Below are 18,221 nucleotides of genomic sequence, written 5' to 3'. Positions count from 1 at the left end.
TAATTCCTGGAGGAACTTCCGAGAAATTCCTGGAGGAACTTCCGAGAAATTCCTGGAGGAACTTCCGAGAAAATCCTGGAGGAACTTCCGAGAAATTCCTGGAGGAACTTCCGAGAAATTCCTGGAGGAACTTCCGAGAAATTCCTAGAGGAACTTCCGAGAAATTCCTGGAGGAACTTCCGAGAAATTCCTGGAGGAACTTCCGAGAAATTCCTGGAGGAACTTCCGAGAAATCCCTGGAGGAACTTCCGAGAAATTCCTGGAGGAACTTCCGAGAAATTCCTGGAGGAACTTCCGAGAAATTCCTGGAGGAACTTCCGAGAAATTCCTGCAGGAACTTCCGAGAAATTCCTGCAGGAATTTCCGAGAAATTCCTGGAGGAGTTTCCGAGAAATTCCTGGAGGAATTTCAGAGAAATTCCTGGAGGAACTTCCGAGAAATTCCTGGAGGAACTTCCGAGAAATTCCTGGAGGAACTTCCGAGAAATTCCTGGAGGAACTTCCGAGAAATTCCTGGAGGAACTTCCGAGAAATTCCTGGAGGAACTTCCGAGAAATTCCTGGAGGAGCTTCCGAGAAATTCCTGGAGGAACTTCCGAGAAATTCCTGGAGGAACCTCCGAGAGATTCCTGGAGGAACTTCCGAGAAATTCCTGAAGAAACTTCCGAGAAATTCCTGCAGGAACTTCCGAGAAATTCCTGCAGGAACTTCCGAGAAATTCCTGGAGGAGCCTACGAGAAATTCCTGGAGGAACTTCCGAGAAATTCCTGGAGGAACTTCCGAGAACTTCCTGGAGGAACTTCCGAATTCCTGGAAGAACTTCCTGGAGGAACTTCCGAGTTCCTGGAAGAACTTCCGAGAAGTTCCTGGAGGAACTTCCGAGAAATTCCTGGAGGAACTTCCGAGTTCCTGGAAGAACTTCCGAGAAGTTCCTGGAGGAACTTCCGAGAAATTCCTGAAAAAACTTCCGAGAAATTCCTGCAGGAACTTCCGAGAAATTCCTGGAGGAGCCTACGAGAAATTCCTGGAGGAACTTCCGAGAAATTCCTGCAGGAACTTCCGGGGGAATTCTTGGAAGAACTTCCGAGAAATTCCTAAAGGAACTTCCGAGAAATTCCTGAAGGAACTTCCGAGAAATTCCTGGAGGAACTTCCGAGAAATTCCTGAAGGAACTTCCGAGAAATTCCTGAAGGAACTTCCGAGAAATTCCTGAAGGAACTTCCGAGAAATTCCTGAAGGAACTTCCGAGAAATTCCTGAAGGAACTTCCGAGAAATTCCTGAAGGAACTTCCGAGAAATTCCTGAAGGAACTTCCGAGAAATTCCTGAAGGAACTTCCGAGAAATTCCTGGAGGAACTTCCGAGAACTTCCTGGAGGAACTTCCGAGAAATTCCTGGAGGAACTTCCGAGAAATTCCTGCAGGAACTTCCGGGAGAATTCTTGGAAAAACTTCCGAGAAATTCCTAAAGGAACTTCCGAGAAATTCCTGAAGGAACTTCCGAAACATTCCTGGAGGATCTTCCGAGAAATTCCTGGAGGAACTTCCGAGAAATTCCTGGAGGAACTTCCGAGAAATTCATGGAGGAAATTCCGAGAAATTCCTGGAGGAACTTCCGAGTTTCTTGAAGAACTTCCGAGAAATTCCTGGAGGAACTTCTGAAAAATTCCTGGAGTAACTCCCGAGTTTCTGGAGGATTTTCCGCAGGAGTTCCCGGAGGAACTTCCGAAGGAGTTCCTGGAGGAACTTCCGAAGGAGTTCCTGGAGGAACTTCCGAAGGAGTTCCTGGAGGAACTTCCGAAGGAGTTCCTGGAGGAACTTCCGAAGGAGTTCCTGGAGGAACTTCCGAAGGAGTTCCTGGAGGAACTTCCGAAGGAGTTCCTGGAGGAACTTCCGAAGGAGTTCCTGGAGGAACTTCCGAAGGAGTTCCTGGAGGAACTTCCGAAGGAGTTCCTGGAGGAACTTCCGTAGGAGTTCCTGGAGGAACTTCCGTAGGAGTTCCTGGAGGAACTTCCGTAGGAGTTCCTGGAGGAACTTCCGTAGGAGTTCCTGGAGGAACTTCCGTAGGAGTTCCTGGAGGAACTTCCGTAGGAGTTCCTGGAGGAACTTCCGTAGGAGTTCCTGGAGGAACTTCCGTAGGAGTTCCTGGAGGAACTTCCGTAGGAGTTCCTGGAGGAACTTCCATGGGAGTTCCTGGAGGAACTTCCGTAGGAGTTCCTGGAGGAACTTCCGTAGGAGTTCCTGGAGGAACTTCCGTAGGAGTTCCTGGAGGAACTTCCGTAGGAGTTCCTGGAGGAACTTCCGTAGGAGTTCCTGGAGGAACTTCCGTAGGAGTTCCTGGAGGAACTTCCGAAGGAGTTCCTGGAGGAACTTCCGAAGGAGTTCCTGGAGGAACTTCCGAAGGAGTTCCTGGAGGAACTTCCGAAGGAGTTCCTGGAGGAACTTCCGAAGGAGTTCCTGGAGGAACTTCCGAAGGAGTTCCTGGAGGAACTTCCGAAGGAGTTCCTGGAGGAACTTCCGAAGGAGTTCCTGGAGGAACTTCCGAAGGAGTTCCTGGAGGAACTTCCGAAGGAGTTCCTGGAGGAACTTCCGAAGGAGTTCCTGGAGGAACTTCCGAAGGAGTTCCTGGAGGAACTTCTGAAGGAGTTCCTGGAGGAACTTCCGAAGGAGTTCCTGGAGGAACTTCCGAAAGAGTTCCTGGAGAAACTTCCGAAGGAGTTACTGGAGGAACTTCCGAAGAAATTTCTGGAGTAACTTTCGAAGGAATTACTGGAGAAACTTCCGAAGGAATTCGAAGGACTTCCAGAACGATTCACGGAGGAACTTTTGGAGCGATTTTTGGAAGAGCTTCCGGAGGGATTCCTGTAGGAGCCTCAGAAGGATTTTTTGGAAAAATTCTGTTAGGAATTTCCATATAAATGCCTGGAGCAATTTCCATGCAAATTCCTGGAAGAGTACTCAAAAATTTTCCGAGAAGAATTACCAAAGAAATTAATCACGAAGGAATTTCTTGAAAAAAAAATATGGGGGAATGCCTGAAAGATTTCACAGAAGAATTCCTGGAAGATATCGCCAAGGAATGCATACAAGAATTCATCAAAGAATGCATGGAAGATGTTTTGGCGAAATACCTGAAGGAAATGCACGAAGTACCGTCGGTAGTGGATGCTGAAGAAAATTTGTTAATCGCAGTAGCTTCTAAAGCCATTCACCCATTGAAAGCGAAATTTTATCGCAAGATTCTGAATTTGTATTTTTACTGATATTGATTGGAAGTGCGCATTTTCGTTTTTTTTTTCTAAGTCGCAACATTATACAAGTGAAAGTTGATCAAAGACGAATTTCTTCAATGTACAAAACATAATCACTTGGCAACGAGGATAGAGGAATCACAAGCGTCAAAGGGAAAGTTGGCATTTAACATGTTCGCATATTGACTGACAAATATCAACGGCATCAGTATCGGTCAGAGTGGCATCCGTCGGCAGGTGGATGCTGAGGTGGAGTTTTCAGCGATTTGACGATGAATCACCCAGATGCTGTCGTCGGCAAAAAGGGAAACGATTCTGGCTTTGGTTTTGTTGCTATTAGTCATTAAAAACTCGCATTATTGAAAATTCATAAATCGGTTCTTTTCAAGACAATTTTTACAATCGTAAAGTGTACCCCAGCATTGAATACACAGACGAAGTGCTAAGACAAAAAAGAACATTTTAGTGCAAAAGTAGGACATCCAATTGTTATTGAAAAAGGAGGACATGTGCTCATTTACAATACCATATGGTCACCAAAGACATAAAGGGAAGGAGGGTTTTAATTTTTTTGCGTTGCTTAATTTATGGATCTTTCCTTGCTGGATTTGAAACTTTTTTGAAACTGTCCAGGAATGTAGTACCAGATCATACTAATTCAATGTCCATCCAAATTTTCCGGCTGTCTTTTCATGATCTAAATTAATAATTTTGCAGTCCTTCATGCAGGTCATAGCATGTATGACCAAACACAAAAAAAAACAAATCGGAATAGGAGAGTCCTGAACAACACTCGTTTTGTGAGTTGGGGCGCAATCCTGCTGAAATTCATAAAGATTTTCAGCGAAGTATTTTTGCAGGCTTTAGTTTTTCTCCAAAACTTTCTTTATCGATAAAATCAATGGCAGTTTACCCTATTTGCACCAAAAACTGAAACTGCACTCGTACAAAAAAGTATATCCTAATACATTGCGAACTAGCCTAAATTGCCCTTTCCAGCACATTATAATGACGAGTTCTACCGACTGTTCACTCATACTTTTCACTTTGTTTCCGATATTCTTCCAGATTGCCATCGTCGCAGTAGTGAAACAACCCACGAGCCGTTTACCAACTGTTACATCATTGACAACACCGTCATAATCGACGACGCCTCCAGCACGGTTGCCGCTACCAGTTAGAACCGACTTTCGGAAGCCCCATTCAAGTTCAGCGCAGCTGCCGTTGGATCACCAGCAGAAACAGCTGCGATTGAAGTGAAGGGAAGGGTCATCACCAGTCGTGATTACAGTGCTAGGAAAACAACAACGAATCAACGACGACGACGACGACGGCAACCAGGGCGATAATACTTAAAAGCAACAGCTCCCGTGTCGTGTATTGTTCCAGCCCTGCCTCAACATAGTTTCGGAAGAAAGAAGTTGGTTGGAAAGGGACTGTAGAGCTGCCTCGAGGAGAGTGTTCGCGGAGAGTGTTTTCGCATTCAATTAGCCCTTTTTGACGACGCACGGCCTCCAACTAAGTCCGCCGTAGAATTTCGAACAGCCGCAACCCATTGATTGCCGAGACTTGACGCGCGGTTGTGCTGTTTATTGTTGACAAGACGAAGACGAGTTCGCCGAAGACGGTTGTCGTGTGGAAAAATACCCTAAGAAGTGAAGAAACGGGCGCGGTTATTTTAAGAAAAGCAAAGTTGCAAGGAAAACATTCCTTTTGGTTCAGTATTTCGCGCGAGGCGAGTCAGTGATAAGTTCACATTTGCTTGAATTCAATTAGTCAGTGCGGTTCTAACGAAAGGTTCGCTATCAATCCTCCTACGTAGCTCGAGTGAGCGGTCGGTTTCGCGCTTATCATTTGCGACGCGAAGGTAGAGAAAGTGGGTGCAAAAAGTTCGGTTTTTGCGAGTGCTTATCAAACAGCACAACGTGACGCCGCGACACGACCTGATGGGTCTTCAGTTTCTGATCTGTGATTACAACGAAGGTGCCAATCGAAAGTAGTGGTCGCATTCCTGCGGGTTTGTTTTGTTTTCTGCGTAATATCGCCGTACTGCGATAGTACCAAAAGTTCTACTTGAAATATTCAAGGTCAACGATATGTTTTGGTTTTTGTGCTGAAGAAGTCAACGTGTGTTGCTTCAGTCGGGTATACAGTGTCGTGTAGCATCTTATTATCGCTTAGTTGAAAGAAGAAGATGGTGAATAGAAGAATGTCCGCATTAGGCCATCAGGTGAACATGAACAATTTCTTTTCGCTGTTGGTGGGGGCCTCCCTGGTGGCGGCCAACTCGTCGCCGAACCATGACCTCAACTCGTTCTCCCAACCGACCGAGTTCTCCAACGGAGTTTCGTCCTTTGCCCTACCGGCCGAAGACCGTATGGCGTTCGATAGTTACACCCTAGCCTATCTGAACTACTCGTTCGTCAACAGTGAAAACGATGAGTTCAGCTCTGGAGAGTTATCCGGAAAGTTCGGGGAAGGACGGGTTCTGAATCGGACCGGTCTGCTGGTGCACATCACCAAGTCGGACGATCTGAACGAGCACCGGGGTTGCACCAGCGATTTGAACGGAACCAAGGGCGAACCGCTGCCCACGGGAGGCGTTTCGTGGATAGCTCTGATTCTGCGTGGCAACTGCAACTTTGAGGAGAAAGTCAGGCACGCCTATGAGAAAGGGGCCGCCGGAGTTATCATCTACAACGATAAGGACGATCCGCGACTGGATAAAATGAAGATTAACGACAAAGAACGTGAGTACTTAATTATTTCATTTAGATAAGCTGAGTTGTTTGTGTTTTTTTAAACAGGCGAACACGCGAGGATATATCTCACGCGTCATACACTTTCTGCTACTCGGTGACTGAAAAAAATGTATTGCTCTATTGGTTTTGGAAAAGGGATGAAAGTGACAAAAACTTAGTTTTGAGAAAAATAAGTGCAAAGTTTTTTAATATTTTTTCGTTTCATACAATTTGTAAGAAGTGCAAAACAAATACTAACTTTCTATTAATTTTTACATTTACCATAAAGAAGGTAGAAACCACATATCGACATATTGCTGCAAAATTCTAAAACCAAAGCATTTTTTGCTGTAGTCAACTCAAATTCGACCAAAATGTCACTTACACCCCTCTGCTTCTAACCGGTTGTACACTATTTCGCCGAAAAACATTTCGCGGTGCGACATTCCGCGGAATGTACCAAATCTCCGAAACACATTTCGCGGAATGCACCTTTTTTTCCGAAAAACATTTCGCGGAATGTACCTTTTCACCGAAAATCATTCCACGGAATGTCATTTGGCGGAATTCAGTTATAATAATTATCATTGAAGTATTTACTGATTTTTGCTGAATTACATGCAATTCGGGGTAATTTTTTTTGGTATAACGCAAAGTGAGAAAAGAATGCCTTCTTGAAATGGACACGTTTGCTCGGTATGAAGAAAAGAAAGGAGGTAGTCCCTTCTATGAATTAACGCATCTGCCCGGTATAAAGCAAAGGGAAAAGATAATGCCTACTTTGAATGGATGCGTCTGCCCTAGAGATAGTCGGGTTTCGCATTTGGCAAACTCGAACCGGACCCGAACCCGATTTGTACATTTCCTTCAAACCCGGACCCGACACGAACCCGGAATATTTTTTTTATCAAACCCAAACCTAACCCGTTTATTAAACCCGAAACAAACCCATTGGGTTCGGGTTCGACCACCTCTGTCAGTATAAGGAGTTGAAATGTCTTCTTTAAAAGAACGCGTCTGCCCGGTATAATTCGAAGGGAGGGCTAACACCTATTTAAAATGGATGCGTCTGTCCGGTGTAGGGTGAAAGGAAGTGAGAATGCCTTATTTAAAGACGAAGAGAAGGGTAAAGCCTTCTTTAAATGGATGCATCTGCCCGGTATAAGGCGAAAGGAGTTGATAATGTCTGCTATAAAAGAACGCGTCTACCCGGTATAAGGCGAAGGGAGGGGTAACGCCTACTTTAAACGGATGCATCTGCCCGGTATAAGGCGAAAGGAGCTGATAATGCCTTCTTTAAAAGAACACGTCTGCCCGGTATAAGGCGAAGGGAGGGGTAACGTTTCCTTTAAATGGATGCATCTGCCCGGTATAAGGCGAAAGGAGTTGGTAATGCCTTCTTTGAGTAGATGCGTGTGGCCTTCCTAAACCATCTTAAAAAGAACGAAACTGTCCGGTATAAGGTGAAGGCAGGGGTAATGCCTTCTTTAAATGGTAGCGTCTGCGGATGGAGGATATATTGCCATATTTAAATGAATACGTTTTCTCGCTTTAAGACAAAAGGGAGAAATAAAGGATTATTCATAATAACGCCTATCCGTAACAAAGTAAAGAGAGGAGAAAACCTGTTAACCTTCTTCGGATATTAGAAAAAACTTACGAATAAGATGTTAGGGTCATATTGACCCAGAAATGTAAATGCTTATAAAACAGTCAAATTTTAACCGAATTACAAAGTTTATATACCGTTCGAAAGATAAATTCATCAATTTTGTGGCTATGTGGTGATATGCTGTTTCTGGAGACAATGGCCACCGGGAAACGACTTCCACGGGGACCTTGTCGGTCATATAATGGGAGCATGAAAATCGCTCCATATATGCCTTTTGATCGCAAATTCTTCATAAATTCTCTTAAAACGGTAATGCATGGTCCATGAGAGGGCTTCCGACAAAAGTGGCCACTCCTGGTACATGCAAGGTGCCCCCGGGGAACCCGTAGGAGGGGACATTTCCGTTTTAGCACCAAAATATGCCGTTCGGCGGCTCTTTCGTCATGATTTTCCACCAAACAGATGGTTATGCGCTTGAAATCGATAAGTGACCACATTGGCCACACCTGGTACATGCAAGGTGCCCCTGGGGAACCCGCAGGAGGGGACATTTCCGTTTTAGCACCAAAATATACCGTGCGGCGACTCTGTCGTCATGATTTTCCACAAAATAGATAATAATGCGCTCGGAATCGCTAAGTGACCACCTTGGCCACTCTTGGAGCCTATGAGGTGCCCTCGGGGAACCCGTAAGAGGGGACATTTCTGTTTTAACACCAAAATATGTCGTGCGACAGCCATGACAGTCATGATTTTCCACAAAATAGATGATTATGCGCTCGAAATCGATAAGTGACCACAGGGGACATTTTCGTTTTAACACCAAAATATGTCGTGCGACAGCCACGACAGTCATGATTTTCCACAAAATAGATGATTATGCGCTCGAAATCGATAATTGACCAAATTGGCCGCTCTTAAGCCTATCATGGGCCCCCAGGGAACCCGCAGGAGGGGACATTTCCGTTTTAGCAACAAAATATGCCCTGCGGCGGCTTTTTCGTCGTGATTTTCCACAAAATAGATGATTATGCGCTTGAAATCGATAAGTGACCACATTTACAGCGCCTCGAACCTATAAGGGGCCCCCAGAGAACCCGTAGAATAGGACATTTTCGTTTTAACACCGAAATATGCCGTGCGGCGACTCTCTCGGTGTGTTTTCCCATCAAAGAGATGGTTATTCAGCTCGAAATCGATAATTGACCACATTGGCCACTCTTGGAACCTATGAGGTGCCCCCGGGGAACCCGTAGAAAAGGGACATTTTCATATTAGCAACAAAATATGTCGTGCGGCGGCTCTTTCGCCATGATTTTCCACAGAATAGATGGTGATGGTGATGGTGACATTTCCGTTTTTATACCGAAATGATTAAGTGACCACATTTTCCATTTTGGAACCTATGAGGTACCGCCGTGGAGGTTATAGGAGAGGACATTTCCGTGCTTACTCTCACTCACTTAAAATCGATTAGCGACCACATTGGCCACTTTAGAAACCTATGAGGTGCTTCCGGGGAACCTGTACAAGGAGATATTTTTATTTGTATTCCAAGACATGCCGTGTAGTGGCTCTTTCACTATAATTTTCCATCAAATAGTTGGTAATGCTCTTGAAATCTAATATCAACACGGGGGAACCCCAGGACCAGTTTCGGTAATTGTGGAGTGCCGCGAAGAATCCATTGAAAGTGTCTGTGCACACAAAATCTCACTCACTTTTTAGGAACTTTTCCTCAACCGATTTGCTCGCATTAAATAGCATTCGACGCAAAATCCTGCCCTATTGTTTCCTATTGAAAATTGGCCAGATCGGGCTATGGGCTCCGAAGTTATGGCCAAAATACTAATTTGCAATAAGTTGCGTTCAGCAGGAAATTTTAGAATGCAAATAAACAAATATGAAAAATAAGGACTATCTACCTATTAGTGTTATATTAAACTTTTCTTATATATTTCTCAACCCTTTTGAACGAACGATAAAGGCACCATCACCACTAGGTAGATTAATCTTGTTTTTTTTTCTATCAAATAGGTCATTCATTCTAAACTTAATATCTACAACCTACAAGGTACCCGCAGGAGTCTCACAGAAGGAGAGATTTTCTTTTTTATGTCCAAATGTTGCGTTTTCATGTCATTGTCCACGGCGATCGGTGAAAACCTCAAACTTCTATGAGTCGATATTGAAGGGACCATCGACTAATGGTAATATCGAGATGTGTAATAGAAAATCCTTGGATAGCTTTTCGAAGGAACCATCACAGTAGCCCAGAAACTATTTTTCTATTTGACTCAGTACTCAATTTCAAATAAAGAACAATTTCAAGCGCATAACCAATGTTGGAAAACATGGAGATAAAGCTGCTCCAAGCGGCACAGTACATTTGTTATAACCATGAAAATGTCCTCTCCTACGGGTTCGCAGGGCACCTCAAAGGTTCCAAGAGTAGACAATATCACTAATCAACTCCAAGCACATGACCATCTGTTTGGTAGAAAATAACAAAGAAAGTGTAAATCTACGGGCTCCCGCGGTCAATTATCGATTTCAAGTGCATAATCATCTATTTTATGGAAAATCATGACGAAAGAGCCGACGCACGGCATATTTTGGCATTAAAATGGAAATGTACTCCTCTACGGGATCCCGGGGGGCACCTCATAGGTTCTAAGGGTGGAAAATATATCAATAATCAATTTCGAGGGCACCTATTTGGAGGAAAACCACGACGAAAGAGCCGTCGCATAACATATGTTGATGTAAAAATGTAAATGTCATCTTCTACGTGTTCTCCGAGGGAGCCTCTAGGTTCCAAATGTAACCAATGTGGTCACTTATCGATTTCGAGCGCACGACAATCTGTTTGGTGGGAAAACACACCGAAAGAGCCCCCACACGGCTTATATTGGTGTATAAATGGAAATGTCCCCTTTTACGGGTTCCCTGAGGGCTCCTCATAGGCTCCAAGAGTGGCCAATGTGGTCACTTATCGATTTTGAGCGGATTATCATCTATTTTGTGGAAATTCATGACGAAAGAGCCGTCGCACGGCATATTGCGGTGCTATAACGGATATGTCCCCTCCTGCGGGTTCCCCGGGGCACCTTGCTTGTACCAGGAGTTAATTATCGATTTAAGGCGCATAATCATCTATTTTGTGGAAAACCATGACGAAAGAGCCGCCGCACGGCATACTTTGGTGCTAAAACGGAAATGTCCCCTCTTGCGGGTTCCCCGGGGGTATCTAGCATGTACCAGGAGTGGCCAATTTCGTCGGAAGCCCTCTCATGGACCATACATTACCGTTTTAAGAGAATCTATGAAGAATTGGCGATCGAATGGCATATATGGAGCGATTTTTCTGCTCCCCTTATATGACCGACAAGGTCCCCGTGGAAGTCGTTTCCAGGTGGCTATTGTCTCCAGAACCAGCATATCACTACATAGCCACAAAATTGATGAGTTTATCTTTCGAACGGTATATAAACTATGTAATTCGGTAATAATTTGACTGTTTCATAAGCATTTACATTTCTGGGTCAATATGACCCTAATATCTTATTCGTAACTTTTTTTGTGGGGTCGTTCCTGTTGCACCTTAAAATACTTTTTTCATGTCAGATGCTTCATTTCCACAAAATATTAAAAGTCAAGAAATTTCAGAACGATCGGATTATCAGGTAAAAAGTTATTCTACTTTGAAGTTTCGTTTTGGGTCATATTGACCCCAACATTTTACTAAGATTAATTATATCTGACCCGTCTGCAAGATATAATCAAGGATTTGTAAGAGGCAATTGAAATTTTGAAAACTACTTCTACACATTCTGGGAGGCCTTCCTCAACCGTGCGGGAAGATGCGTGGCTGCCAAGCAAAACTATGCAGAAGGAGGCTGTGTTCAACTTCTGGCCCGTTCTAGGAAATGTATCGAAAAAAAAGTTTAGGTATAACAGCTTTAACGTGTCAATCTTGTGTTATACGAATGCAAAAAAATGGTAACTTGGCTTAGAAATCTCGCAGATAATAATTGTGGAAGTGCTGAATGAACACTAAGCTATTATTATTAATATTCCGCGAAATGGTACATTCCGCCAAAAGTTTTTCGGCGAAAAGGTACAAACCGCCAAATGTCGTACCGCGAAAAGTTACAAACCGCCAAATGTTATTTCGCGAAATGTTCAACCGCGAAAATAAATTCCGGGAAATATTTTTCGGCGAAATGTTTCACAATCCTTCTAACCACCATAATTCGTATTAGCTCTCTCGATTCCTTGTCCGATTTTCTTCACGTTCAAGTTTTTCAAAGAACCCACGTATTTGGTTCATATTTAAAATAAATCAAGAAAGTGCAGCAATCCAATTGTGGCTTGACATTTCGATCGATCAGGTCAGATTCATACTGCAGCACTTTTTTGTTTAAATATTTAAAATAAGCATAAAAACATGAATTCTTCAAGAAAGTTGACCTCAAGTAAGTAAAGAATTAGGATAAAACAAACAAGGTAAAATTAATTGCATATCATTCGGCATCATTTTTTTTGTTAAATATCTTGCACAGCACATGTTTCGAAATGGACAAATTGATATCAAATTTGCAAAAAAAGAATCCACGTATCTTGGAGTGACTCGAACGCTCAACCTCCTACTCTCTAGATAGAGCTAACCGCAGTTAAGGTTGGTAATCGGATTTTGATGGCTTTTCCGCAAACGTGACCTTTAAGTGGTCTTGTAGTATGTGGGTTATCACGCCTATCTAGAGAGTAGAAGGAAAACATTGAACGATCATTCCCAAAATTCTATTGATTAATATTGAATTGATATTTTTTAATTTTTTTAATTTCTGGGAAACTATTTGGAATACCTCTGGGAGTTTTCCAAAATTTTGAAGGAATTCTCATGAATTTCTACGTAAAATTCTTTGTTTTCTCCATAATAAATTCCACGGGAAATTGTCCAAAAAGGAGCGGAGTCGTTTGGCCGAAGGTCATTCGGCAGAAAACCATTTGACCAAAGGCCATTTTTCCGAATAACACGTGACGCAAAAAGACATCTAGCCAAATTGCACGTTTGGCCGGTGCTTGTCCTAAGGTCGGTTTTTTGGTGAAAAATGATTCGACCGAAAATGACCTTTGGCCTCAAGTGACACATGGCTGGAAAAACCATTTGGTCGAAAAGGTCATATTGCTGTAATTATTGTTTAGTCGAAATTGTCGTCTGACAGAAAGAGCTATTTGGCCGCAAATGTCTTTTAGCCTAACGGTTCATATGGCCGCAAATGTCATTTGCTGCACCTGTTCAGCATATGGCCAAAAAAGTCGACCCGTTCGACCAAATGTCCCTTGCTGCGAAACGACGATTTTGTCCAAACAGTATTTTAGGTAACATGACTAGTTCTTCCAAATGATATTTTCGACCGTATGTTCATTTCGGTCGAATGAAACCTTTTCTATGAAACGACCATGTCGGCCAAACTGCCTTTTCGGTCAAGTGACCTTTTCTGCAAACGACTGTTTTGCCAAATAACCAGTTGTCCATTTTGAATCAGTGACAGTTTCGGTCGAATGGGTTTCTTCCTAATGGTTTGTTGGTTCAAATGGCGTATTCGGCCTTGTGGCCTTCGTCAAAATGGTTTTAAGTTGAAGAGTTTTCTGCCCATAATTTCATAGTTAACGTATCAACTATTCAAAATTTCAGCGAGTTTGACTTATTACGCGTTTAACATCGATACTATGCTTGTTCTAAGCCTCATTTATGTGCTTGCGGTTTGAAACAATTTAAATTTGCGATATTTATCCCTAAATTAGTCGAAATACATGCGAAAGTGCAATGGTTGTTACGTCAACTATGAAATCTTGGGCAATTTTCGCTTACTGGCTTTTCTTGCCGTTTGTTTGGCCGAAAGTCATGCATTTTTCCGAGACGTCTATCCCCTGAAAACAAAGTTTTTTGCTCCTGCTTTGAGGCTAGACTGTATGCAGCGGAAACAACTTTCCAAGCAATTAGTTGAAAAACCTCGTTACCCGGTCCTAGGCTGAACTGACTGCTGAAAAAATCGAGTTAGGGGTTTAAATACGTACTAACTCTTCATGAACTGGTGAAAATGGTAGTGAGAGGAACACACGGAAGTTCTTATTACTGAACAAATTCTCTTGCTTGAAATGGTTTTGTAGACAGAGCTAAATCCCGGGTTTTCATTGTTTACTGGTGATATTCTAGAAGCAAGACAAGGATGTGGCTAGGGCTCCGATGCATGGCCAAAAACAGTATCACTGTTCTGTTTTCTCAAGAAAGGATTGATTTCCTATTGATAATGGGGCGCGCCTTCAATGGGATTGCTCTCTGTGAAGGGTCTAAATAGCGGGACCTTGTCGTGGTGCTCTTGAGGAAACAAAACAACAACTGTATCGAAACCGATACTGCATTGCTTATCAATAGTAATGAAGTAATTCGACATGCACTTTAACACTAAGGATACGGGTAACGCTACAATAGATCTAATAACAGGTCGCAGTGGCACACCCGAACAGGAAAAAAAAAGTGGGTGCTCAACAAGCATGAATATTATGTATGGTAAAAATCGACTATTACAAAGATTGTTACAAATCTTTTCACTATTACTATTATACATATATTACTGCAACTTATTTGTGACCAGATTGAGTCAAAATCCAGTTGCTGTAACCATATTTATCTGACAGGTGCTTTTTGGTTGTTTTACTTATCTCCAACTGGCTGTCCAAAGTTAGCAATGGAAGGAATGGAAGGAATTTGTAAACAAAACTACTCTGGCGAACATCACATGAAGCATATCCATTTATACAATCAAACCTCCATGAGTCGATGTTCTATATGACTTGATATCGACTCATGGAAGCAAATTATTCCATATATGTGATGGTCCCTTCGAACAGCTTACCAGGGATTTTCTTTTCCTTATGTCGCTATTTCCATAAGTCGACGGTCCCTCGATATCGACTCATGGAGGTTTGACTGCAGATAGAAATTTCTTCGTTACAAGCTCTTTAATCGGACCAAGATAGTCTTCAGCGGCCCTACTGACGAAGTCCATCAACGACCGTTAGGTGCCAACCACCTGCCTTGATAACACGGGAACCTCCAAGCACTTTTATCATTGTCGCTCCCGTTTCCTTCTCCGACCAGTATATTTTATCATGTTAACGAATCCAAAAAAGTATTATAAAGTGTATTTTAAGTATGTTCTACATCCAGTCTTCAGGCTTAGAATTTCATGCTATCCTCATTCAATGGGGTGGAAAGATCATTCGATTGGGCTTTGGGTGGTCTCAATCAGTGTTGTAAAATGTCATTTGCATTCGTTTGTATAATTTTCCTAGAACTTTTTCACGAAGCTAGCTATTAATTCATGATGTATGGCGAACTTATAGAGCTTAAATGTGGCTACAACTTTGTCTAACAAGACATTGCTGTAAATATGTAATCTGGGGCGTGGGAGGCAAAATGTCATTCAAATGACATTATGTCAAATGACACGTGACATTTTGGAGAGTTTTCATTCTCTAGTCAGAGATGTTATATTTAGAGCAATGTACCTTCAGATAAAAATATAGCCCTACTCAGGCGTTATGAGTACATCTAAAATTAAGGAAAAAATATGGCTTCTAAAAAAAGTTATGAACAAATTAGTCAAATGACATGCAGATGACATTTTACAAGCCTGGTCTCAATCCCTTTCCTCTATTACTTAGGAGCCCGTGCTGCACTATTTGACCAGTGAAGAACCGTATCCGTATTCCTGACAAACTTTACTCTAAGTAAGAAATAATAAGCAGGGTTCGTACTTTTCGTTTCAGTAAGACGAAACCGAGCGATTTTCGGGTCGGATGAGAATCTTTTTTCGGAGTTTGTAGTAAAAAACATATTTCTCCCACCCCTCTTTTCTCTAGAGCGAACCTAAAATGAGAAGCAAAAATCGTGCCTACTTGATTGAATTTCTTTTTTTGTTTCATCACTTTTACACATCACTCACTTTTTGCGAAATTTTTTGGTAAGCAATTACAAAAAAATCTATAACCGCAACGGGATTCGAACCTAGAACATCGACAAAAATGGCCATAGAATGCGGTCACTATAGCCATACCATGACATCGACTGCTTGTAGGGATTAGGTTGTTTGCTCCATAAAGGCTACCCTTTTTGCAATCGGGGATGGCATGAAAAGAAGAAAGGAGTGACAAAACGAGCAAATCAGCTTTTCGCAACACTGGTAGTGAGGGAGAAATGTTTATCTCTCATCAGACCTTTTTTCTTTTCCCGCAAAATAAAGTATTCTCTTCGCGTGAGAATGAGTGAGAATTACGATCCCTGATTCATTCATTCATTTATTTAGTCTACATCTAAACAGATAACACTGAATCAACAATTTGACGCCACAATACACGGTTCGAGGCCGCATCTCTCCATCCTCGAATACGCCTCACGCTCGCACCGTCGTTTTGCACCTGGTCTGCCCATCTCGCTCGCTGCGCTTCACGCCGTATTGTACCTATCGGATCGGAAGCGAACACAATCTTTGCAGGGTTTCTGGCATTCTTGAAACATGTCCTGCCCATAGTACCCTTCCGGCTTTAGCTACCTTCTGGATAGTGGGTTCGCCGTAGAGCTGGGCGAGCTCGTGGTTCATTCTTCCGTCACCGTCTTCTTACATACCGCCAAAGATGGTCCTAAGCACTTGTCTCTCGAATACTCCGAGTGCTTGCAAGTCCTCCTCGAGCATTGTCCATGTTTCATGTCCGTAGAGGACAACCGGTCTTATTAGCGTCTTGTACATGACACATTTGGTGCGATTGCGAATCTTCCACAGATGATGCGCCTCCGTATTTCACGACTAACGTTGTTGTCAGCCGTTAGCAAGGATCCGAGGTAGACGAATTCCTCGACCACATCGAAGGTATCCCTATCGTAACACTGCTTCCCAGGCGGGCCCCGTCGCGCTCGGTTCCGCCCACAAGCATGTGCTTTGCCTTTGACGCATTCACCACCAGTCCAACTTTTGTTGCTTCACGTTTCAGGCGGGTGTATAGGTCTGCCACCTTTGCAAATGTTCGGCCGACAATTTCCATATCATCCGCGAAACAAATTGACTGGATCTGTTGAAAATCGTACCCCGGCTGTTACACCCGGCTCTCCGCATGACACCTTCTAGCGCAATGTTGAAAACAGGCACGAAAGTCCATCACCTTGTCTTAGTCCCCGGCGCGATTCGAACGAACTGGAGTGTTCGCCCGAAATCTTCACACAGTTTTGCACACCATCCACCGTTGCTTTGATCAGTCTGGTAAGCTTCCCAGGGAAGCTGTTCTCATCCATAATTTTCCATAGCTCTACGCGGTTTATACTGTCGTATGCCGCCTTGAAATCAATGAACAGATGGTGCATTGGGACCTGGTATTCACGGCATTTTTGAAGGATTTGCCGTACAGTAAAGATCTGGACCGTTGTCGAGCGTCCGTCAACGTAGCCGGCTTGACATCTTCCCACGAACTAATTCACTAATGGTGACAGACGACGGAAGATGATCTGGGATATCAATTTGTAGGTGGCATTAAGGATGGTGATCGCTCGAAAGTTCTCACACTCCAGCTTGTCACCTTTCTTGTAGATTGGCATTTAATCCCTTCCTTCCACTCCTCCGGTAGCTGTCCAGTTTCCCAGATTCTGACTATCAGTTTGTGCAGTCAAGTGGCTAGCTTCTCCGAGCCCATCTTGATGAGCTCAGCTCCGATACCATCCTTACCAGCTGCTTTATTGGTCTTTAGCTGTTGGATGGCATCCTTAACCTCCCTCAAGGTGGGGGCTGGTTGGCTTCCATCGTCCGCTGAACTGGCGTAGTCATCTCCTCCGCTGCCTTGACTTTCACCGCCTGTACTCTCAGCGCCATTCAAATGTTCCTCGTAGTGCTGCTTCCACCTTTCGATCACCACACGTTCGTCCATCATGATGCTCCCATTCTTATCCCTGCACATTTCGGCTCACGGCACGAAATCTTTGCGGGATGCGTTGAGCTTCTGATAGAACTTGCGTGTATCTTGAGAACGGCACAGCTATTCCATCTCCTCGCACTCCGCTTCTTCCAGGCGGCGTTTTTTCTCATAAAAAGGGCGGGTCTGCTGTCTCCGCTTCCGTCTATAACGTTCCAGGTTCTGCCGGGTACCTTGCTGCAGCGAGACCGCCCGCGCTGCGTCATTCTCCTCCAGAATCTGTCTGCACTCTTCGTCGAACCAATCGTTCCATCGACTTCGTCCCACATACCCGACGTTGTCCTCCGCTGCGTTGTTAATGGCTGCTTTAACTGTATTCCAGCAGTCCTCAACGCTGCCTCGGCAACGCTTCCTCGAGAGGCTGCACGTATGCAGTGGCAACATTAGGTTGCTTCAGTCGCTCTAGGTCGTATCGCAGCGGTCGTCGGTACCGAACATTGTTGATGACGGATAGTTTTGGGCGCAGTTTAACCATCACCAGATAGTGGTCAGAGTCGATGTTAGCGCCACGATATGTCCTGACGTCGATAATGTCGGAGAAGTGCCGTCCATCAATCAGAACGTGGTCTATTTGTGATTCTGTCTGCAGTAATGA

At 43.6% G+C, this 18,221-nt stretch overlaps 1 protein-coding gene across 2 annotated transcripts in view; it reads left to right on the top strand.

The window, feature by feature from the left end:
* Positions 1-18,221, top strand: part of LOC134204251 (E3 ubiquitin-protein ligase goliath-like) — a 211,604-nt gene that overhangs the window by 98,727 nt on the left and 94,656 nt on the right. For both annotated transcript variants that reach the window (XM_062679071.1, XM_062679072.1), the window contains exon 2: positions 4,316-5,997. In XM_062679071.1, coding sequence (XP_062535055.1) covers positions 5,442-5,997 — 556 coding nt within the window. In that variant the 5' untranslated portion in view covers positions 4,316-5,441. The remainder of the gene's footprint in view (positions 1-4,315; positions 5,998-18,221) is intronic.

This window comes from Armigeres subalbatus, unplaced genomic scaffold (assembly GCF_024139115.2).
Source record: "Armigeres subalbatus isolate Guangzhou_Male unplaced genomic scaffold, GZ_Asu_2 Contig486, whole genome shotgun sequence".
NCBI lineage: Eukaryota > Metazoa > Arthropoda > Insecta > Diptera > Culicidae > Armigeres > Armigeres subalbatus.
The sequence above is the reverse complement of the archived record's forward strand: the minus strand, read 5'-3'. Positions and strand labels throughout refer to the sequence as shown.